This window comes from Schistocerca gregaria, chromosome X (assembly GCF_023897955.1).
Source record: "Schistocerca gregaria isolate iqSchGreg1 chromosome X, iqSchGreg1.2, whole genome shotgun sequence".
In the NCBI taxonomy this organism is placed as follows: Eukaryota; Metazoa; Arthropoda; class Insecta; order Orthoptera; family Acrididae; genus Schistocerca; species Schistocerca gregaria.
In genome coordinates this window covers 149,766,449-149,791,950 of record NC_064931.1, presented here as the reverse complement: position 1 = coordinate 149,791,950, position 25,502 = coordinate 149,766,449, and the positions used below count along the sequence as shown (strand labels likewise).

Here is a 25,502-nt window from a genome sequence, read left to right as displayed (position 1 = left end):
GCTGGGCAGATGACAGACTAGCACTTTAGGTGAGTCAGGAAGGACCACTGGTAGGAGGTCCCCCAATTCTGGAAATCATGACATAATTAAAGACCTGGCAAATAACATGGTTCAGTTGGTCCAGTCTGTGGTGGGACTGGGTGATGCAGGTGGGTGCTACCTTGCAACCAATTCTTGGGGAGGGGGGAGGGGAGGTTCTGTGAGAACTTTCCTTGTTGCATCAAATGACCCTATTCCTATTTCCACACTGTAGTTCCACACTAAAATCATCATTAGTTATGAATCCCTAAGTGTTCTGCTGTTAGTTTTAACTTTTGAGATAAGGTTCACTTTGAAATAATATAGCAGCATTAAATGGTTAGTCACTCAGCTATTAACACTGACAAGGAGGTATGTGTTCTCACAATGATGTAACAAGCCAAGTTAAATTATGTGCCAGGCAAAATTTTTATTTCACTTACTCTGGAAACTCTCCACAGATCCAGGCAGCAGCTGTCAGTACTTCTGCCATTGTCGAACTCTGACCAGTACCAGATGTCAAAAAATGTGCATTTTCTAACAGCAACTCCATCTGTTGAACAGCAAATGGACGAATTGCCTGCACACGTATCGCTACATCTAACATCTGGGAAGAAACTAGTGACCCATGTTGGCTTCCTTCCATACGTGTTAATTCAACCAAGACACTCACATACCTGTTTGAGGAAAAAAATAAATGAAATTTTTAGTTACATGTTTTAGTGTATGTTCCACTAAGTCATGGCACAGATTGCTGACACAACAAAAAAACAATAAAATCACACAGAGACAGAAATGCTGGCCAGTACTTACCTTAAGAAGAGAGAATTTCTAATATTGCTGATAAAAAAACACAAAATATAATGTAACACTCCTGGCTTTCAGAATTCCAGGTTTCTTCTTTGTGGAGGGTAAAGGGATTGGTTAAGGTTGGAAATGGGGGAGGGAGTGGGAAAAAGAGGGATCGAGCAAGGGGGGCACAATTTCATACACACCTTAGGGTGAGGGGGACTCTCATGTTGTATTGACAGGAGGGGCAAAGATAAAGGGCAATGTGTCAGATTGTACAAGCTCATCTTCACTTGACTGCAAGTGTTATCTGTAAGAGTACAGAAAACTACAACTATTCCATGAATTTATCAAAAATTCTCTGAAGCTAGTTATAATCTATTTTCCACTATCCTTCAGAGATTAAGTTATATCCCCAATCCTCATTCCTAGTCACAAATACAATCTTCTGCTTCAGTCCCACACTCTTGAGCCTGAATGGAATGTTTTAATGTAGATGGGTTTTAATGCAACCATCCCTTTCTCAGTCACTTTAATTTCTCATTCAACAATTTATCAATTCAGACAGATGCACTTCCTGCAGATTTACTAACACATGTACCATTTAATGTTTTCCACTTTTCACTGTATCATATATTATGGACTGTTGCGCTCCATTTGTGTACAGAGTGACAGAAGAATGACTGTTTAAGTCCTTCTGTGCATGCTGTAATTAGTCTAATATTATCTGTGTAGTCCCAATGGGAGTGGCACTTGTTTGTTGTTGTTGTCTTCAGTCCTGAGACTGGTTTGATGCAGCTCTCCATGCTACTCTATCCTGTGCAAGCTGCTTCATCTCCCAGTACCTACTGCAACCTACACCCTTCTGAATCTGCTTAGTGTACTCATCTCTCGGTCTCCCTCTACGATTTTTACCCTCCACGCTGCCCTCCAATGCTAAATTTGTGATCCCTTGATGCCTCAAAACATGTCCTACCAACCGATCCCTTCTTCTAGTCAAGTTGTGCCACAAACTTCTCTTCTCCCCAATCCTATTCAATACCTCCTCATTAGTTACGTGATCTATCCACCTTATCTTCAGTATTCTTCTGTAGCACCACATTTCGAAAGCTTCTATTCTCTTCTTGTCCAAACTAGTTATCGTCCATGTTTCACTTCCATACATGGCTACACTCCAAACAAATACTTTCAGAAACGACTTCCTGATACATAAATCTATATTCGATGTTAACAAATTTCTCTTCTTCAGAAACGCTTTCCTTGCCATTGCCAGTCTACATTTTATATCCTCTCTACTTCGACCATCATCAGTTATTTTACTTCCTAAATAGCAAAACTCCTTTACTACTTTAAGTGTCTCATTTCCTAATCTAATTCCCTCAGCATCACCCGATTTAATTTGACTACATTCCATTATCCTCGTTTTGCTTTTGTTAATGTTCATCTTATATCCTCCTTTCAAGACACTGTCCATTCCGTTCAACTGCTCTTCCAAGTCCTTTGCTGTCTCTGACAGAATTACAATGTCATCGGCGAACCTCAAAGTTTTTACTTCGTCTCCATGAATTTTAATACCTACTCCAAATTTTTCTTTTGTTTCCTTTACTGCTTGCTCAATATACAGATTGAACAACATCGGGGAGAGGCTACAACCCTGTCTCACTCCTTTCCCAACCACTGCTTCCCTTTCATGCCCCTCGACTCTTATTACTGCCATCTGGTTTCTGTACAAATTATAAATAGCCTTTCGCTCCCTGTATTTTACCCCTGCCACCTTTAGAATTTGAAAAAGAGTATTCCAGTCAACATTGTCAAAAGCTTTCTCTAAGTCTACAAATGCTAGAAACGTAGGTTTGCCTTTTCTTAATCTTTCTTCTAAGATAAGTCGTAACGTCAGTATTGCCTCACGTGTTCCAACATTTCGACGGAATCCAAACTGATCCTCCCCGAGGTCTGCATCTACCAGTTTTTCCATTCGTCTGTAAAGAATTCGCGTTAGTATTTTGCAGCCGTGGCTTATTAAACTGATAGTTCGGTAATTTTCACATCTGTCAGCACCTGCTTTCTTTGGGATTGGAATTATTATATTCTTCTTGAAGTCTGAGGGTATTTCGCCAGTCTCATACATCTTGTTCACCAGCTGGTAGAGTTTTGTCATGACTGGCTCTCCCAAGGCCGTCAGTAGTTCTAATGGAATGTTGTCTACTCCGGGTGCCTTGTTTCGACTCAGGTCTTTCAGTGCTCTGTCAAACTCTTCACGCAGTATCGTATCTCCCATTTCGTCTTCATCTACATCCTCTTCTATTTCCATAATATTGTCCTCAAGTACATCGCCCTTGTATAAACCTTCTATATACTCCTTCCACCTTTCTGCCTTCCCTTCTTTGCTTAGAACTGGGCTGCCATCTGAGCTCTTGATATTCATACACGTGGTTCTCTTCTCTCCAAAGGTCTCTTTAATTTTCCTGTAGGCAGTATCTATCTTACCCCTAGTGAGATAAGCTTCTACATCCTTACATTTGTCCTCTAGCCATCCCTGTTTAGCCATTTTGCACTTCCTGTCGATCTCATTTTTGAGACGTTTGTATTCCTTTTTGCCTGCTTCATTTACTGCATTTTTATATTTTCTCCTTTCATCAATTAGATTCAATATTTCTTCTGTTACCCAAGGATTTCTAGCAGCCCTCGTCTTTGTACCTACTTTATCCTCTGCTGCCTTCACTACTACATCCCTCAGAGCTCCCCATTCTTCTTCTACTGTTTTTCTTTCCTCCATTCCTGTCAATTGTTCTCTTATGCTCTCCCTGAAACTCTCTACAACCTCTGGTTCTTTCAGTTTATCCAGGTCCCATCTCCTTAATTTCCCACATTTTTGCAGTTTCTTCAGTTTTAATCTACAGGTCATAACCAATAGATTGTGGTCAGAGTCCACATCTGCCCCTGGAAATGTCTTACAACTTAAAACCTGGTTCCTAAATCTCTGTCTTACCATTATATAATCTATCTGATACCTTTTAGTATCTCCAGGGTTCTTCCACGTATACAACCTTCTTTCATGATTCTTAAACCAATTGTTAGCTATGATTAAGTTGTGCTCTGTGCAAAATTCTACTAGGCGGCTTCCTCTTTCATTTCTTAGCCCCAATCCATATTCACCTACTATGTTTCCTTCTCTCCCTTTTCCTACACTCGAATTCCAGTCACCCATTACTATTAAATTTTCGTCTCCCTTCACTATCTGAATAATTTCTTTTATTTCATCGTACATTTCTTCAATTTCTTCATCATCTGCAGAGCTAGTTGGCATATAAACTTGTACTACTGTAGTAGGTGTGGGCTTCGTATCTATCTTGGCCACAATAATGCGTTCACTATGCTGTTTGTAGTAGCTTACCCGCATTCCTATTTTCCTATTCATTATTAAACCTACTCCTGCATTACCCCTATTTGATTTTGTGTTTATAACCCTGTAGTCACCTGACCAGAAGTCTTGTTCCTCCTGGCACCGAACTTCACTAATTCCCACTATATCTAACTTTAACCTATCCATTTCCCTTTTTAAATTTTCTAACCTACCTGCCCGATTAAGGGATCTGACATTCCACGCTCCGATCCGTAGAACGCCAGTTTTCTTTCTCCTGATAACGACATCCTCCTGAGTAGTCCCCGCCCGGAGATCCGAATGGGGGACTATTTTACCTCCTGAATATTTTACCCAAGAGGATGCCATCATCATTTAATCATACAGTAAAGCTGCATGTCCTCGGGAAAAATTACGGCTGTAGTTTCCCCTTGCTTTCAGCCGTTCGCAGTACCAGCACAGCAAGGCCGTTTTGGTTAATGTTGCAAGGCCAGATCAGTCAATCATCCAGACTGTTGCCCCTGCAACTACTGAAAAGGCTGCTGCCCCTCTTCAGGAACCACACGTTCGTCTGGCCTCTCAACAGATACCCCTCCGTTGTGGTTGCACCTACGGTACGGCCATCTGTATCGCTGAGGCACGCAAGCCTCCCCACCAACGGCAAGGTCCATGGTTCATGGGGGGAGGGAGTGGCACTTAGGGGGCTGTAATACACTCCTAGAATGTTTACATAATACTGGTTCTTGAAACATTGCAAGTAGGCCTCCATGGAATAGTTACCAATCAATCATCAAGTGTCAGCCAGTTCTGTTGTATCAGCATTTCTGCTAGGCTTTCCTTTAAGTCAACTGAACCTGTGACTATTTGTACTAACGTTCTTTGTAATGTGTTCAATATCCCCCATTAGTCCTATTTAGCATAGGACCCACAGACTTGAGCAATATTCCAAGATGAGACACACAAGTGTTTTCTAGCCAGTCCTTTTACAGATTGAGTTCATTTTCCCAGTATCCTGCTAATGAACCAATATCTTTTATCTTCTTTACCTAGCAATGAGCCTATGTAATCATTCCTTTTCATATCCTCAGAATTTTTAACACCTAGGTATTTGTACGAGTTCCCCGATTCAGCTGTGACACACTAATGTTACCATACAATACTACTTTTCTGCATTTGGCTAAGTTAACAATTTCATGTTTGTGAACATTTAATGCAAGTTGAAAGCTTTTACATCATCTTGAAATCTTATCAAGAGCTGACTGGGTATTTGTAAAGCTTTTTTCGAGTAATACTTCATTGTTGATAATTGTATTGCATTTCAGGTCACTAACATACACCATGAATGGTAAGGTTCCTGATCACTTCCCTTAGCAAAAGCTTGAAGTTACTTCTACATAAGTCTACGATTCTCCTTCCTAAATAATATGCTGTGTTCTCCGTACTAAGAAATCCTCAACTAGTCACAAATTTTGTTTTGATCCCACATGATTGTACTTCTATTAAAAAGCATTGGTTTAGTACTGCGTCAAACACTTTTTTAGGAAGTCAAGAAATATTGCCTCCATGTGACTACCTTAATCCATGGCTTTCAGGATTTCATGGGAGGAAAGCAAGAGTTGGGTTTTGCATGACAAATATTTTCAGTATCTGTGACGGAAAGGAAGGAGGAGGTAATTCTGTGCAAAATATCTCATTATGTTTGAACTCAGAATACATCCTAGGATTCTGCAACACATGGATGTCAATAATATTGAACAGCAGTTTTGTGTTTGCATCGACTACCCCTACTTGTTAACTCAGACATGTTGCAGATGTACTGAAATATTCTATGAACAGAACAGGGCAGAATGAATGTCCATAATCGGTTTCAGACAACTTCTCTCTTTCAATATATTTGTCATTTTTGTTCCACTGTTTTTATAGCTGAAGATATTAGCTTCAAAACAACTTTACTTTAAAAATAATTGTTACGTTAGAAGGAAGACAGCATCTGTAGGCACTGATAGGATCAGGCAACTGCTCAAGACAGTCGTTTCTTAAATATGTCATATTACTAAGTAACAAGTGTAGCAAACAAGATTTTCCACTGGTATAAAATACAGTAAAAACTGTTCTGATGTCACTTAGTATAAAATCCAGTGGAAACCACACTGATGATTCAGTAATGAACATTTTGCAAGAAGCAACACATTTTACAGAATTTATCAGAATTAAGACAAAGAAGAAAACCGTCATAGCTTCAATTTTTTGTGCTTTATCTACATTCATTAACATTAATTTTGTTTTTCAAATAAAGGTTTATACTGAGGACCCTAGTTGCTACGATAAAAATAGCAATACTTTTAGGTCTGCAGCTTTTTTTTACCATATTTAAGGCAACAAGATTTTCACAGAATGCTTGATAAGGCTTGGAGTTTAAAGAATTAAATTACCAAGAAAGGAAGACGGGCAAAAGAAAGGAAGACAGGGCAAAAGAAAGGAAGACAGGGCAAAAGAAAGGAAGACAGGGCAAAAGAAAGGAAGACAGGGCAAAAGAAAGGAAGACAGGGCAAAAGAAAGGAAGACAGGGCAAAAGAAAGGAAGACAGGGCAAAAGAAAGGAAGACAGGGCAAAAGAAAGGAAGACAGGGCAAAAGAAAGGAAGACAGGGCAAAAGAAAGGAAGACAGGGCAAAAGAAAGGAAGACAGGGCAAAAGAAAGGAAGACAGGGCAAAAGAAAGGAAGACAGGGCAAAAGAAAGGAAGACAGGGCAAAAGAAAGGAAGACAGGGCAAAAGAAAGGAAGACAGGGCAAAAGAAAGGAAGACAGGGCAAAAGAAAGGAAGACAGGGCAAAAGAAAGGAAGACAGGGCAAAAGAAAGGAAGACAGGGCAAAAGAAAGGAAGACAGGGCAAAAGAAAGGAAGACAGGGCAAAAAAAGAAAGTGTGGCCTCTCTTTTTTGGTCTACTCCAAAAGATTCCACAAAGTGTGACATTTGTTACATCTTTGTTCAGCACATTGAGAAAGATAAGATGTAAGGGGTATCCTATCGGATTCCATTCTCTTCTTTCTTTCTTTCTTTGTAATCCACATTAGCATTATATTTGTGACTAAGTGCAAATTTGAAGACCACCTTCTTTAAAAAGCAACAAAAATGGAAAATATTACTGGGAAAATGCTTATCTTCAATATGTGTCAGATATTTACAAAGAACTATGTATAACACAAAAAACAAGAAGCTTCTATGTAACACCCATTACTTTTGTTTCAAGTAGTTTGGACAATATACAGCATAAACAGAAAATTTAAAATTTTCCATTACCAATAGCAAAAGACATTACCATTCAAAGTTGGTTATGTACTGATAATTGTTCTGTGAACATATCTGGATTATTTTGGACAGTAATTCATCTCTGTATGTTGTTCCTTCTGCTTTGTCCATATGTATCATCAACTTTTTCACTATTTCCATCAAATTTTTCTTTGAAACCTATGGGAAAAAGATATTGTAGTTTGTTATTTTCAGTCTGCATTAATTAATCATGACACATTTTTTTGGTTACTATTCATAACTACTGCACAGTCATAACACAGTATTTACTAACAAGGAGCTGGTTAGAATCCAATAAATTTAGCTATTTTATAAACAGAAGGTTTATTTTCTTATGTTAACAATTTCAAAATCTAAAAAATGACACTAATGAAGTAGCAAAATATGATATTGAACAAACCATAATCAGGTAAATTAAAAAAAGAAACAAAATAAAATCCATCTAAGGACATTAGGTAAAGTGACTGCTAATATTTCTAAACTGGAAAACTGGCAATTGTTGTTGTTGTCAATGATGATGATGGTTATTATTATTATTATTATTATTATTATTATTATTATTATTATTATTATTGTCATGATGATGATTGTGGTGGTGGTGGTGGTGGTGGTGGTGGAACGAACTGAATATTTTGATGTTGTGAACAGTGGAGATGATGGAGGTCGTTAGTGCTCAAGAAAAAATTACTGCATAAGCTGTTACAAACATTTCTTAGACCACACACTTATTTGACAAGAGAGATTCCAAACACAATAGGAAACTATTTCAAGAGAATGACGAAACAAGAAGAAAATTTAACTTTTTGAAATTCAAGAAATTGCGTAACAACATTCTTTTGAATGGATGTCCATTCAGCAGCTCACAAATCTGACCACAGAAGAGTGTTTTAATTGTGTAGCTGGGGACAATGAAGAGTGCTTGCACAGTGTACTGCTGTACCTCTGCAGCTCATTGTTGGATCAGTACAAGGCATATGTTGTAACACAATGTAAATACCTTTGTGGATGCATGTTTCCAGTATTTCAGTATTGTGTGTGTGTGGGGGGAGGGGGGGGGGGAGGGGGGGGCATGTGCATGCGAACCTATAAGGGAAGAGAGAATGTGCTCAGCAATGAAAACATTCCCATAACAAAGTTGGTACAAAATTGATAACAAAATCAAGGATGCATAATAAATTCATAATAAAATATCAATATGACTGCTGGAATTATGCAACTCCTATGTAAGGAAAAACCACTTGCTACAAATTACTAAATATTTTCCTGCATACGCAATTTTTGATCACAGGTAAATATTTCCAAGCTCTGAAGCAAACAACAAGTCTAGATGAAAATGCACTTATCTATGAAAGGTTGATAAGTGGTAAAATTTACCATTCCATACAGGAGGTCGAGAGCCCTAAGCCTTATAGACTCATCTTTGTCATCTAAACACTGCATAATTAGATCTTTATGAGCCTGGACTGACTTAGGGTGAGTCTTCAATATTTTTGACATTGCCAGCAATCCAAGATATTTCACTGCAAAAGAAAGTACTTTAAAACATACAACAACAGATGCTGTTAATGTTTGTTAATACTTACTGAGAAAATCCATGGATTACCAAAAGCCTTACGCCTTCAGAAAGTCATAAAAAAGGAAAGAGATACAATGTTCCCATAAGTATTGATTTGCATTTCTTTTCAATTTTAATTAATCTCTCAAGCCCTTAGAAAAAGAGAATACTACTTAGTGTGATTATTTCCACCAAACAAAGATGAAATATAAATCTGCAAAAACCTCCTGATTTGTTATTAGAATAGAGCATAACATACTACGAACAATGTTATGAAATTACAATGAGTCACATTTACATATTAACAAGTAGTTTTTATTGCATTAGCAATTATCTTTAGATGGTTCAAAATATGTATTTTAATCACTTTTCTGCATAAAAGTCTTTATGTCTGAATCAAAGCAATGATGAGTTTCCACAAAATGTTTCAAAGGTTACCATCATTGTCCACATCACGAAGAAAATACTGATGCAGAGAACATGGCAAGTGCCATAACCGAATTCCCCCAGAAACTTTGCTCAGTGGAAGAGCAGTCAAAATAAAGCAAACACAGGTCTCTGCTTATCTTTAGAGACTCAGCAGTTTCTGAGAAAACGACGGTCAAGGTTTTTGAAGTACTTCATATACCTTTAAGCAAGTAAATAGTACAATCAAAGAGTAGCATACAGTGACAAGCATCGCAGCTTTGTAATTTTGCACCCTGTACTCTAAACAAAATAATTATTTTTATTTTTGTTTCTCATTTATCTACCCGTCTACATGAATCTTTTTTCAATGTATATTGAAATAATGTTGTCCTTATTTGTCTACTAATTGTATGTCTGACGAGAGAAAATAAAATAAATAAATAAATAAATGAGAAAATTATTTGAAATTGTTTTCGGTGAAATTTGTGTATTGTATCTGGATTCATAATCAATTGCAAGCACCAGTTTTCTGTAAAGTGGTCTGTTACGGTTCTGTTGCCACAAAATTACTGCCAATGCACGAAACCCTCAGCAATGTTATCGATGTTTCTTTCCTGAGTGAGATTTATATGAAGAAATGTCACTGTGGCAAACCTGCTTTAGTGAAATGCTTGTGATCTTTGGAATTTCTATGTTTCTACAATCAGAAACCAAGGAAATGCATCAAATCTTCCTGAAGAATACACATAAGAATAAAATATAAGAACATAAGAACTGGTGTCAGAATGAAATATAACAATTTGAGAATTTGAAAAGATTGTTATGCCTGAAAATGCCATATATACATCTAGAAGGAACTTCCCAAAGTAATGCAACACTTTTTTTTTTCCATAACCAATTTCACTTCAGAAAAATGCGGATTTTTTTGTGGAACATCACGGAATATTTCCATTTCAGCTCCTATAGATTTATGGATTTCTGATAGGTGACGGTTCTATACACAGTCTTTAAAATGGCGTCTATAACGGAGGTGCGTTCCAAGCAGAGTGATGTCACTGAATTTCTGTAGGCAGAAAACCAGAGTATCACAGATGTTCATAGGCACTCGCACAATGTCCACGGACACATGGCAATGAACAAAAGCACTGCAAGTTGTTGGGTAAGGTGTCTGTAATAATCGCAACAAGGTCATGCAAATATGTCATATTACCCGCATGCTGGCTGACCGCACAAAGCTGTGACTCCTGCAATGTGTTCATCGCTACAAAAATGCAGTCAAGCTTCTCCTTTTCCATGACAATGCATGGTCTCACACAAGTCTGTACACCCAAGAGGAGCTCACAAAACTTCATTCGACTGTTCTTCCTGATCCATCCTACACCAGGATCTCGCATCTTCCGACTTCCATCTGTTTGACCCAATGAAGGATGTACTCTGCACGAAGCAGAACATGGATGATGGGACGGTTTTTAATGCAGCAAGATGTTGGCTTGAAGATCGACCAGTAGAATGGTACCATGTGGGCAGACAGACATTCCCCTCTCCCCCCCCCCCCTCCCTCCCCCACCTCCCAGTCAAGGTGGTATAAAGCCGTCGCATTGAATGGTGAATATCTTTGAAAATAAGGTTTTGTAGCCAAAATAGTGGGGAATAGTATGGTGTTTTGAAATCCTGAATAAAACCAACCCGATTTTCATAAAAAAAATTGTGTTCCAGTACTTACTGAATGCCCCTTTTATTGTGTAATGAATGTGAGGCACTTATTGTGAAACCCAGTTATACATTTACAGTTAATATAACGCCCAACTTTCCACCTAACTTGATAAGGCATGTATGTGCAGTACACTTTTAGTGACATGAGTAGATAAGTGACAAAATAAATTAATTACAACAAGGATAAACAATAATTGGGTTTCGAACATGGGGCAGAAAAGCGAGAGGCTGCAATGCTAGCCACTGTTCCACTATTTTGGCAGAGATAATTGCCGCTAAAAGGCATCTAAATTATGTCAAAAACCTTGAACTTTATTTTCTGAGAAATGGTCGAGTTTCTATGAATAAGCCGAGACATGTTGTTCACATATTTCCACCCCCTTCCACTGAGCCAAGTTTCTGGAAAATCACATTATGGCACCTGCTAGGATAGCCTAGTGAGTGAAAATGTATGTAATAAAAGCACCTGAAAACTACACACACACACACACACACAACATTATCAAAGACATTCGGCACAGCCACTTTTTGCAAGCTCACATTAATTACTGTTTCTGTTCAATAAATGACTCTTAGTTCTGCTACTTGCCACAGTAACCCTTAGGCACTGCATGACAATGTTGAGTGTCTCAAAAGAAATACTGCAGATTTACGAAGTGTGATCAGGTGGCAGATGCGAGAGCTATATACTGAACAGATGTGCTAGGAAAGCTTTAGGAATCACTACAGTTCCAATGTTATGAAAAAACACTGAATTTTAATTATATTGTAACAATTAGAAATATTGTTAGACATAAAATACATTTACAACTCATATTTGGCAGTCAGGTACCCAAATGATGATCATGCTAACATTTTCTGGTCATTGTTTTTTTATTATTTAAATACTTAAAGCTGCCATCAACTCTAAGGTTGGTTTGAACACCATAATGCTTTACTAGGCAAGATCCCATTGTATATGCTATGATATTCCCTTCCCCTGACTTTTGAATCTCCTCAAGCAGCCAATTATAAGGGAAGTTTATCGTAGACTCCGAACCATAGTGCAAATCGACATTTTTTGCGTCAACAAACATTGCCACTGGTGCAAGAAGTGACAAGTAAGAGATAAAAATCCTAAGATCAACTGAGGATCGAACCACAGACCTTTGAATTTGTAGTCTGACACTTCACTACTGAGCTACCACACCACACTACGTTACAAAATGGTTCAAATGGCTCTGAGCACTATGGGACTTAACATGTGTGGTCATCAGTCCCCTAGAACTTAGAACTACTTAAACCTAACTAACCTAAGGACATCACACACATCCATGCCCAAGGCAGGATTCGAACCTGCGACCGTAGCAGTCGCGCGGTTCTGGACTGAGCGCCTAGAACCGCTAGACCACCGCAGCCGGCCACGTTACAAAATCCACTGTACATGTCAATGTGTTATCTCCATCAAATTAATACTACATAATACCACAATATAGTATACACACTTTTTGTTAAAATTTTGGCACTCTAGTTCTCATTAGGTAAAGGCAAGAAACACTGAACATACTGTTTATTTGCATCAACAACTGCAAACATTTGCAGTCAAGCAACAAATCAGTACCTAGGCAGCCACAGAGCTATTCTTCAGGCTTTTTATTTTTAATATCTGATTTTTATGAGAATAGATTTTCTGATACACCAATTTATACGACTGCGGATATATCTTATTACTTACAGCAATATGAAATTCATATTTGCTAAATATCTATTGTCACCTTTGTACGCCATTCTTTCTGTTGCTAATGTTACTCATCCTATTAAAAGAGTATGCACTGCAACTGTCCTTCAGCAACTACAATACTCTGTACTGTGTGGCATTTATAACACTAATTATCATCAGAATTCATGAGAACGTAAAATAGGTGTACTGTTACGTTAAAAATTACAACACACCAGTATGTCATGTGCATGACTGGAAATACAAGCGCATTCTCCCACACCCATCCCTGAATATTGTATACACTGTAGTTGTCAAGATGGTTTCATACAGAAATTTGCTGTATGTGCTAATAAATGTGAATATTACCAAACAAAAAGCTTAATAAATTGGGTTTGCAAAACACTAACACTAATTATTAACATACACTAGAAAGATTGGTAGAAGCTCACACCGGGGAAGATCAGTTTGGTTTCCGGACCAATATAGGATCTCAAAAGGCAATACTGGCATTACAATTTATCTTAGAAAACAGACTGAAGAAACACGTTTATAGCATTTGCAGATTCAGAGAAAGCTTTTGACAACTTTGACTGTATACACTGCCTCAAATTCTCAACCAGCAGGAATAAAATACCAGGAGTGAAAGGTTATCTACAATTTGAAAAGAAAAGAGGCTTCAGTTACAAAAGTCGAAGGGCATTGAAGAGTGGCTGTAGTTGAGAAGGGAGTGAGACAGGGTTGTAGTTTATCCTCCACATTACTCAAGCTATACATTGAGCAAGCACTGAAACAAAACAAAGAGAAATTTGGAAAATGAACTAAATTTTGGGGAGAAGAAATAAAAATTTGAGGTTTTGTGATGAAATTTTAATTCTGTCAGAGATGGCAAAGAATTCTAAAGATCAGTTTTGCATAATGGACTATGTCTTGAATAGAGGTTATATAATGAACATTAACTTTTAAAGAGGTATGTAATCAACATTTATTTTTAAAGAGGTTATATAATGAACATTGTCTTTTAAGGCAAGGGTAACAGAATGTAGTTGAATTAAACTAGCCAATGCTGAGGGAATTAGATTAGTAAATGAGACATTAATTTAATTTAATAGAGGAGTTTTGATATTAGGGCAGCAAAATAACTACTGAAGGCAGACGTAGAGAGGGCAGAAAGCAAGAACAGCATTTCTGAAAAAAAAAAAAAAAAAATAAAAAAAATGGTACTTTAACACCTAAAGTGTTACGAAGTCTTTTCTGAAGGTGTCTGAAGTGTAACTTTCGTATAAAGTGAAATGTGGGTGATAAACACTGCAAATAAGGAGAGAGTGTAAGTTTTCAAAATATGGTGCTACTGAAGAATACTGAAGATCAGATGGGATGATCAGATTTAACTAATGAGGCACTGAATGAAAGTGTTGTAAAATTAAATTTATAGTGCAACTTGATTACATGAAAGGATCAGCTGATAGGACTTATCTTGGGGCATTTCAGAATAGTCAATTTGGTGGTGGAAGGAAGTGCTTGGCATAAAAAAAATTGTAGAGAGAGACCAACATTTTGCTATAGCAAGCTGGTTCAAAAGTATGTAACTTACAGTATTTATGCAGAAATGGAGAGGCTTGTGCAGGATACACTGGGATGAAGAACTACATTAAATCAGTGTTCAGACTGAAGATGATGATGACAAGATTATTTGGTGCATGTAATTTGCAGCATGCTCTGAATTATGCAAACATAGATTCAAATGTAGCTAAATTTACTTTTGTTGTTACACCTTAAAAAATATAAAATGAAAAGATAACGAAAAGTATGCATTTGTTGCAATTTGCCTTTGACACACACACTGACCATAGCTATGTTGGTTCATTGACGAAGTACTCTTTGAATGAAAAGTTCTTGGGTGAACAAGCAGATTGTTTAGATATATGCACACTATTTAAACAACAAACCAAGTTGTTATCAGATAGGCAGACAGACTGTTGGCAGGTACATTAATTTTCTACAGTGTGTTTAGAGACTTAATACATCATCTTAAGTTATCGTTGATAGTGTAGAATGGACAGGAGAGGCCCTCTAGAATAATTTATACTTTTAGATTAAATAAATACGGAAGTTCCAGCACTAAATGGAAGTGGCTGAGGATTTTTGACCTTTCAAACCTCAACCTGTCTACATTTAGTGAGCATAATTACATGATAAAATTTTTGTCTAACTGAATAAAAATGCTTCTGTAACCTGTGACAAATTGAAGACCAGTTATTGGTGAGCCTGCTTTGTCCTGTTCAGCCTATTTTCATTCTCATGATGCAGTTCAAGATGATCAGGAACACTGCAAATTGCAAGAAGGAGAAGGTGCACCTATTACAGGGCTGACAGACAATTATTACTGGGCACTGGGGACTGATTAGTTATTCTGGAGCAAAAACAGAATTATTTATTTGTTATGCTACGGGAATCAGTGTGTTTAAGAGGAGGGCGATACAGGATGGTAAAATATCTCTGCAGACACAATGTGCGTGTATTGTTATGACCCATAAATGAAAAAGTAGCACAGAGTGAGTGCAACATGACCAATCACTACTAAAAGAACCATGTATAGAAGTTTATGAGTAAGGACACTGTCATCACATTCTTCGATTACAAACACATGGTGTACACTCATACTGTTACAAGAGGTACTGCAGCATACTACAGATGGGTCCTGGGCCAATTTTTACAGACAGATTAAAATATGCACCTATTAAACTTCTTCATAAGAAAAGTGATAAGAAAGTCAATTATCATCCAGTTTCCATACTGAGATCTTTTTCTGAAATATTCAAAAAAAAGTAATGTACTCAAGAATAGTCTTACATTAAAGTAGAAACGATTTACTTAACGTATCACAATTTGGCTTACACAATTTTTGCTCAACTCAGAATGCTATTTATTCATTCACTCACGAAATATTACAAGTCTTAAATAATAAAATTTCACCCTATGGAATTTTCTGTTACCTTTCCAAGGTGTCACACTCTTAGAAAAACTAAGATTTTATGGAATTGATAGCATTATACACAACTGGTTTTAATCACACTTAACAAACAGTTTGCAAAAGGTTGTGCTGAATAATTCAAGCAATGTTGGAAGGGTTGAAAATTTTAGTGACTGGCGAAATCAAAAAGCATGTCCCACAGAGTTCAATTTTGGTTCCACCTCTATTCCTTATATATGTGAATGACCTTCCACTTAACAATCAACTAGCAGAATTGGTACTTTTTGTAGATGATACTAGTGAACCATAGATTTTCATGTTGGTAGGGGCAAAACATCTTCCTCATACATGTGATTAAGAAATTTTGAGGACATTGTTATCAGCTCATTATTTTCTCCTATTGGTTTGTACAGTGCACCTTTAGTACCCGGTCAATGTTATAATATTCAAGCCAACTATATAATTACAGTAAAACCTGTTTTTACATTACTGTTCCAAAAAGGTAGGAATTTAAGGAGATGGGACCCGAGTAAACTGAAAGAAACAGGTTGTACAGAGATTCATAGGGAGCGTTACAGAATGATTGACAAGAACAGGGGACAGGAATACACTAGAAGAAGAATAGGTAGCTCTGAGAGATGAAACAGTGAAGGCAGCAGAAGGACAAGTAGATAAAAAGACTAGGGCTAGTAGAAATCCTGAGTAACAAGAGATATTAAAATTGACAAAAAGACAAAATATAAAAATTGATTAAATGAAGCAGGAAAAAAGGAATACAAACATCTGAAAAATGAGAACAACAGGAAATACAAAATGGCTAAGCAGGAATGCTACAGGACAAATGTAAGGATGTAGAAGCCTGTATCACTAGGGGGAAGTTAAAGGAAAATTAAAGAGACCTTTGGAGAAAAGAGAATCACCTCTATGAATATCAAGAGCTCAGAGGGAAAAACCAGTCCTAAGCAAAGAAGGGAATGCAGAAAGGTGGAAGGAGCATATAGAGGGTGATGTACTTGAGGGCAATGTTATGGAAATGGAAGAGGGTGTAGATGAAGACGAGATGGGAGATATGATACTGCGTGAAGAATTTGACAGAGCACTGAAAGAATTAAGTCAAAACAAGGCCATGGGAGGAGACATTTCGTTAGGACTACTGATAGCCTTGGGAGTGTCAGCCGTGACAAAACTCTTCCATCTAGTGAGCACGATGTATGAGACAGGCGAAATATCCTCAGACTTAAATAGAAACATAATAATTCCAATTCCAAAGAAAGCAGGTGCTAACAGGTGTGAAAATTATTGAACTATCAGTTTAATAAGTCATGGCTGCAGAATACAAACATGAATTCTATACAGACGAATGGAAAAACTGTTAGAAGCTGATACCGGGGAAGATCAGTTTGAATTCCGTAGAAATGATTAAGAAAAGATGAACCTATATTTACAGTATTTGTAGACTTAGAGAAAGCATTTGACAAAGTTGACTGAAATATTCTCTCTCAAAATCTGAAAATGGCAGTGGTCAAATACAGAGAGTGAAAGGTTATTTATAATCTGTACAGAAACCAGATGGCAGTTATAAGAGTGTAAGAGCACAAAGGGGGTGTAGTGGTTGGGAAGGGAAGGAGACAATGCTGTAGCCTATTCCCCATGTTATTCAATCTGTATACAGAGCAAGCAGTAAATGAGACAAAAGAAAAATAGGGAATAGGAATTAAAGTCCAGGGAGAAGAAATAAAAACCTTGAGGTTTGCCAATGACATTGTAATTCTTCATGGCTGGTTCTACCTCTCTCCTCCTTCACCATTTTGCCTTTATTTTGTTATCTGCTGTGATTAACTTTTTCTTGTTATGTATTTGCTTTGATGACCATATCATTTTCTTAAATATTATGCAGTATGTCTTGCAACCATTATTTGAATTTCAAAGAAGTATGCTTTCGTGAAGTATGTTTTGTTGTGCAAATGCTGTGTAGTGCAACTGTTTTGTTACACCAACAGGCATTTGAGGCTTCTGGAGATGTGACACCTAACGATGTGGGAACTGGGATGGTGTCTCATTCATTCTCTAGGATGGCAACATTTCCAAGATGGAACTCTCACCACGGATATCTTCCTTAATGGTACAGTATACCAACGACATAGTTTTGTTGTTCGGCCGATGGCCAGCTTCATTTCATTTTATTATAGCTTACTAGTAATGCTCAGGGTTTGCTGATATGTAACCTTTCTTTCCCTATCAGGTGTGCATTGTTCAGAGGTACTAATACCCCGAATATTCTGGCTAGAGAAATGTAAATTTAATTTCGAATTTTTCATCATACGAGAGCTATCCACAAAGTACATTACATTTGGAATTAAAAATAAATAAAGTATTGGAATTTTTTTTTATTATATACAGATGAAAGCCACACTTAAATACAACTTTTCTACATAGTTGCCATTTAAATTAAGACACTTATCATAGCGATGGACGAGCTTGGAAATTCCTTAGTCGTAAAATTCGGCCGCCTGCGCCTTCAACCACGTGGTTACCTCTTCTTGAAGCTGTGTGTCGTCATCAAAACGCTGCATAGCCAACCACTTCTTCATTGCTGGGAATAAGTGGAAGGTCAGGACTGTACGGCAGATGAGGAAACAACTCCCACTTAAAAGATTCGAGAACTTCACGAGTGGCATTTGACGTGTGGGCCCGGGCATTGTCGTGAATCAGCAAGATCTTTGAGCCCAACTTTCCCCTGCGCTTGTTTTGTATTACTCTTCTGAGGTTGTGCAGAGTTTGGCAATACCTTTGAGAGTTTATTGTAGTGCCTCTTTCCAGGAAATCCACAAAAATCACACCTTTTCTGTCCCAAAAGAGATGTATTTTTAATTCCAAAACGTAATGTACTTTGTGGATAGCTCTCGTATATATGAACCATATGGTATTTAATTTTTACAAGGATTGTCATTTATGTGATTATACTTCATTTTTTACATGTTTGTTTAACGCAGCACAGCATTTCATTTTTTTAATGCCAGCAAGAAGGAAAATTGGATGTACCTCTACGAAAAACGCAACCATGTTTCTGGAGAATGTCTTTGTATGTGTTGAAAATAAACTGATGGTTCATATTCTTCTTGTCACTGTCACACATCTTACTGATGATAACTTCTACACCTACATTTACATGCATATTTTGCAAACCACGTGAGTGTATGGCAGTGGGTAAGTCCTAATATACCATTAGGATGTTCTCCCATTCTATTCACCTATGCATCAGGAGAAGAGTGACTGTTTAAATGGTTCTGCACACACTGTAATTAATCTAATCTTGTCTTCACAATTCCTATAGGAGTGTTAAATATATTCCTAGATTCATCACCTTGTGTTGGTTCTAGAAACTTTCTAAGTAGGTTCTCATAGAATAGTGTCAGCTAGTTAAGTTCTTTCAGCACCTTCGTGATACCATCCCATGGGTTGAACAGACCTGTTACCATTTGTGTTACCTTTCTTTGTATCTCTTGAATATCCCCTGTTAGTACTGTTTGATATGGGCCTTACACACTAGAGCAATATTCTAGGATGGGTCGCACAACTGTTTTGTATGCAGTCTCCTTTGTAGACAGATACATTTCCTAGTATTCTACCAATGAGCCGAAGTCTGCCACCTGCCTTACCTACGACTGAGTTTATGAGATTTCATATTTCATATCACTCTAAAGTGTTACATCTAGGTATTTGTATGAATTTGCCTACTCCAACTGTGACTCACTGATTTTATTGTCTTAGGTTTTTTTTTTATTTTGTGAAGTGCACAATTTCACAGTTTTGAACATTTAAAGCAAGTTTCCAATATTTGTACAAAATTTAAATCTTATCAAGATTAGACTTAATATTTGTGCAATGTCAATGATTTAGGCAGTACTTCATTATAGATTAGTGCTTGCCCTGTGTAAAGTCTGATGCTACTATCAATACTGTCTGCAAGGTGACATATACAACCTGGACAGCAAGTGGCTGAACATATTTTCCTGGCTCCTAGGTGTACACACGAAGTTACTCCTACATCTGACGATGACTGTCCACACAAGATAACTTTCTATGTCGCCCCTACAAAAAAAAAAAAAAAACTTCAATCTAGTCACAAATTTCACTTGATGCCACATAAAATGGTACTTTTGATGATAAACATAGTTACAGTACTAAGTCAAATGCTTTTTGGAAATCAAGAAATACCTATCTTCTTAACTGCTTCAAACCATGGCTTTCAGCGTGTCATGTGCAAAATGCATGAGTTGGATTCCACATGATCTATGTTTTCCGAATCCATCCTGTTAGGCTTAGAGATTCTCATTCTATTCAAGATACTTCATTATGTTGCAGCTTATAACATTTTGCATGATTCTACAACAAATATATATCAAGGTTATTGGATGATAGTTTTGTGGATCACTTCTGCCACCCTTCTTTTAGACAGGTGTGGCCTGTGTTTTCTTCCAACTACTGGGCACAGTTTTGTTTGTTTGAGGTGTTTATTACGGATGTAGCTAATAGAGCGGCTAACTCAGCTGCAAATTGTGAACAGAATCTAATAGGGATTCCATCAGGTCCTAGAGCTTTGTTAGGTTTTTAAAATTTCAGATGTTTCTTAACACTTCTGACACTAATATCTATTTCACCCACAGTGGTAAGAGAATTAAACTGGGGTAATACCCCTGGACATCCCTTTGTAAAGGAACATTTGACAACAGAGTTAAGAACTTCTGCGTTTACTTTGCTACCCTCAATTTTAGTTTCTGTCTCATCTTCGGGTTTTGTGAAAGATCTTTCGATGCTATTCTGCTACAATAGTCACTAGAGGCTTCATACATTACTCCCTTGACAGCCAAAAGCATTTCATTCAACATCTCTCTATTTATAGCCCTCCAATTTGTTTTAAACCTATTATTAAGTTGTCTCTGTTTCCTTACAGTGATTGTACACTATGGGGGGTCCCTAACATCATGAACTGTTTTACTGGGTACATATTTATCCAGTGTACTGTCAACTGTTCATTTAAACTTGTGCAATAATTCCTCTAGATGCTCCTTCCCTGAGTGAAAAGTTCAAGTTTCTCACTGAGACACGAAACAAATGATGATTTGTTTCCATCCTGATAGAGGTTCCAATCTATCTGTACCATGCAGTTTTCAGATAAGGCATGTAGTAATGTTTCGCATGAGACCACATATGGGTATTGAAACAGAGAGACCTATATTTTGTTATTGATGATGTGCTAAATATAATATCTATCCGTGAAATATTGATGTTTGTGTGTCAGTCTTTTAGACTCAGTTTCTAAACTAAAGGAAATTGTCGAATGACACACACTTGTTTTTCAGCAAATGTAGAAAGATTTTCTAACTACAATCACATGTTGTTTGACGACAGATGTTCCATCACTTTCGAGGACATATCCATGCTAGCTGGCGCTGGCACACACACACACACACACACACACACACACACACACATTGATAGTTACAAAATGGTTATACAACCACCTTCATACATGTTCAAAGAATGATATTTCTTAAAGAAAAATACAATGATTTTAAATTAATTATCCTTTTCGTAATTCAACTTTCAACCTCTTATCAAGTTATTCATTACTCCATTTAATTTTATAACTCTCTTTTATATGTTCTCTATGTTTTTAAACCATTTTACCAATATTTTCATGTCATCTTAGTAATTTTCCAGGTACTTGAGAACATAATAATCGAGGCCCTGTGGTTACAGGTTTTCTTTGCATATTCGTAAACTAAATGAATCCTCACAAGGGGCACCTGCTCCCTCAGTCCCCTTCACCCCTCCCCCTCCCTGCACACAACACGTAATAAATCCCATTACAGAGAAAGCCACAGGAGAGATTGTTTATGATGATTTCCAAATAATTATTAAGTGGCTCTCTGAAAATGGACTCACTCTAAATTTGGATAAAACATATTGCATTCATTTCTGTACAACAAATACCAACAACTGATGTAGAACATGAATAGGATTCAGTACATAGAGCAGAATGCTCCCAATTTTCAAGCATACACACTGATGAAATCTTGAACTGGAAGAAACATATTATCAAGGTTCTCAAACAATTCACTTCAGTTACCTTTGCTCTTCTTATAATTGGTAGTCTTAGAAACAAATGAATCAACCTCCAGACATATTTTGAATATTTATATTCAATAATGTTTTATAGATTAATTTTCTGTGGTAACTCAATTATTAATTAGCTGATGAAATTCACCATAAAGAATCCATCACAATTTCAGGAGTGAAGTGGTGTTCATACATCAGAGGATAGAATGACCTTAATTACCCATTATTCAAGCTGTCAGTAGCTCAGACAGCAGCAGTGGCAGTAGTAGTAGTAGTATTAGTAGTAGTAGTAGTAGTAGAGACTCTTGAAATGTATAACAAAGTACAACCTTACCCATTTCTTCTAGGACAGGCAACAGAGATGGGACAAATGCATCACACTGGGTGATGAATAAGTAAAAGATAATAAAGGTCTGAATTTGTAAATGACCAACTTTTTTTTTTTTTAGTATGAGTGCCAGTCCTTATTGAACATCCCTTGTTAATTACACCAATGTTTTAAAAGGTTTGGTTGGTTGGTTGGTTTGGGGAAGGGGACCAAACAACGAGGTCATTGGTCTCATCAGATTAGAGAAGGATGTGGAAGGAAATTGGCTGCGCCCTTTCAGAGGAACCATCCCAGCATTTGCCTGAAGCAATTCAGGGAAATTACAGAAAACCTGTATCAGGATGGTTGGATGTGGGTTTGAACCATTGTCATCCCAAATGCGAGTCCAGTGTGGTACACAAAATAAGGAGAGTCATATCTTTAAGACAGAGTAAACAAAACATTTTGCAAGCTGGAATTCTATAAACAACACTGGGAAATTTGTGAAAGTTCCAAGATTCAATAGACAAGGTGAATCAAAGCTCTGATGTAAGTTCTCATGCACGAGGTAGTTAGATTCATCATAACAATGTATGTTGATCTACAGTCACTGTCAAAACATGACATGTAAATTAGTCAGGTATCTGAAATAATAATGATGAAAGGTTTGAAAGGATTTAACTGCCTGATTATCAGTCCTGCAATTCAAAGGAAAATGAGAGAAAAAGGTATGACAAGAGAAAGAGAGAATTGTCAGTTTCAGGATCTATGACCATGTCACCGTGGCTGAAAATGTCCAGAAAATGATAGCTTTTGCAAGACAGTTATATGTAAGATAAAACCCAGGCAGCTACAGCCTGCAGCTAACCAATGAAGGATACACAAAGGATCACCAGAGCCAGCACAACTAAAATTGAGTGAGAAACTAAAATGAGAGGACACACTAGATAGCAAATTAGCTTAAACAGTTAGATGAACAAAACTCGTATATAAAAGTTTACTCCACAGTAATGTTGTCTTTAACACAGAAAGGGATGCACAATACTGCAACTTTTTTTAATAACGTACCCAGTGCTCTACAATGTCTGACAGGCAGCAAAGTAAAATTTTAAAACAAACTGAAAAAAGTTTCTCCTATTTGTAGAAGAATGCTTATTATTGTAGTGTGTAAAAGTTTGTGGGCAGGAATTACTAACTCAGATCTGTACATTTTATTTAAAAAAGGAAAAGCTTATAAATTTTCAGCTTGTAGCCACATTTACAAATTAATTTCCAATATGAATGTAAAATGACTTTCTATATCATTACAATTTATCATACAAATGATCCATGGAATTTGAAACAAGCTAACTAACTAAAAATGCACGACAGTGCAGACACAGTAAGTAGCCTAAGACCACTAGGGCCACATACCTCAGTAAGATGTACACCATCCACAATCACCCCGCACATGGACATTGAGGTGCATTAAATTTTGTTGTAAAACCTACTTTTCCTCAGAAATAATAGAAATTTAGTACCTGCTGTTCCATAATATACAAGTATCTGAGGAAATCCTATCTCAGATCAGACAGTGGGACACACTGTGTAAGATTATGAGCTATCATGAGATGACTACCACAGCTGCATTTACGTGAGTATTCATGACACAAAAGGAACTTTTATCTAACTCTGGTGTGATCATAGTCAGCTTAGTATGACGGCGTCTTTCCAAGAGGCTTGGAACAAAGTATACAATGCCCTGCAGATCCCTTCGACTGCTCTCAGCTTGTGGATAGTTGGGATAACCTGTCATTTCATATTTCAGATTTTCAAAATTTGATGTCACAGTTGCAATCGTAGGCCTATGCCCAAAATTCAAGTTTATCTTCTGTAATTGCTTCTTTAACTGATTTGTCAGCAAGTTCGTCTCCCAGAATACCCACATATCGATACAAATGTTACTGTTTTAACTGAATTCAACTAATAGGTTTATATGCAACCAAAAGGTTTTTCGTGTAGCACTGAAATATGGCTTGTAAGCAGATCATTTTGTTGCATTTCTGGTGGAAATTTTAATATACCACAGAGCACGTGGTATCGTGACCAACTATGCAGTGTATAAACTGCATACTTCTTGTGTGAGGGAACACTGTGCACACAGACAAGAGGGGCTGCTGGAGGTCCTTGGATACAGTTTCTAATCATATCTCAACTACTCTAAACATTTTTGGGCAATTAATAAACAATAAGAGCTGTTGGTTGGGAAACAAGAGTCAAGTACCATGGATGAGTAGGCATCCAACATATCATGACGATATCGTTCACCAAGAGTTGGTGGCATCTGATCCTCAGGCGTAGAACACCAGATTCCACTAGTACGCAGTCTACAGGGCTCGTACAGAAACTTCCAGTGGCCAACCACATGCCACTGTGGCGGACAGGCTTTAACAGGCTTGGTACTGATTGAGTTGCTGACCTGTAGGCAATGCATCCATGATGCAAGAGGCTTGAAAGTAAAGCGCTGTAGAATCTATGAAGAACCATGTGGTTTGCACCCTAGGAGATGTTGCTGGCAAAACTGATGGTATTAAGTTCCCTCGTTCAATTTGTCTCAAGCTGGCATATATGTGGTAACCAGGTTAATTTATTATCAAATAAGAGGCATAAGAATTTGAAAGTTTCAACTGGTTATCAAGTTTCTGGACGCAGAAGCACAGTCCAAAGTTGACAAAAGAGTATGACTGTTTTCACGAGAGGGAATTGATATCCATGATTCAGGGCTTGCTTATATACTTTCTGTGTGGCCTCATGAAGTTGGCGCTCTGTGGTATGCAATCGTGAACAGCTATAATACAGACAAAGGTCATCCATACACAGTGAGAGTGAGACCATGGATCCTACTGCATTCACAACACCACTGACCGTCATTGACGGCAAAGAGAGTTACACGCAGAAATGATCCCTACAAGACACTAGTATAGGTTGCTGAAAGCTGAACCTACCCATATTCGTAACAGTCTGAGGGATAGTAAATTCTCAATAAAAGTACATAAGCAGCCCTAAAAGACCCCACTTGTGCAAAGTAGACAGAATGTGATGGTGCCAGGTGGTACTATATGCCTTCTGCAGATCAAAGAATACAGTTATCAGCTATTGGCAATGTGTGAAAGCATTGTGCTTTGCAGATTATAGATGAACGTATTTAGTCTGTGGTGGACTGGAGCACCCTAATGCCACTTTGAAATTGTTATAAATGTCCTCTGGCTT

The 25,502-nt window shown here is 37.4% G+C and overlaps 1 protein-coding gene across 2 annotated transcripts in view; it reads right to left on the bottom strand.

Moving 5' to 3' along the window:
• The window catches only part of LOC126298835 (AP-3 complex subunit delta-1), a 234,114-nt gene that overhangs the window by 93,473 nt on the left and 115,139 nt on the right, over positions 1 to 25,502 (bottom strand). For both annotated transcript variants that reach the window (XM_049990312.1, XM_049990313.1), the window contains exons 12-14: positions 8,852 to 8,997; positions 7,488 to 7,636; positions 462 to 695 (exon numbers count right to left, since the gene is read on the bottom strand). In XM_049990312.1, coding sequence (XP_049846269.1) covers positions 462 to 695; positions 7,488 to 7,636; positions 8,852 to 8,997 — 529 coding nt within the window. The remainder of the gene's footprint in view (positions 1 to 461; positions 696 to 7,487; positions 7,637 to 8,851; positions 8,998 to 25,502) is intronic.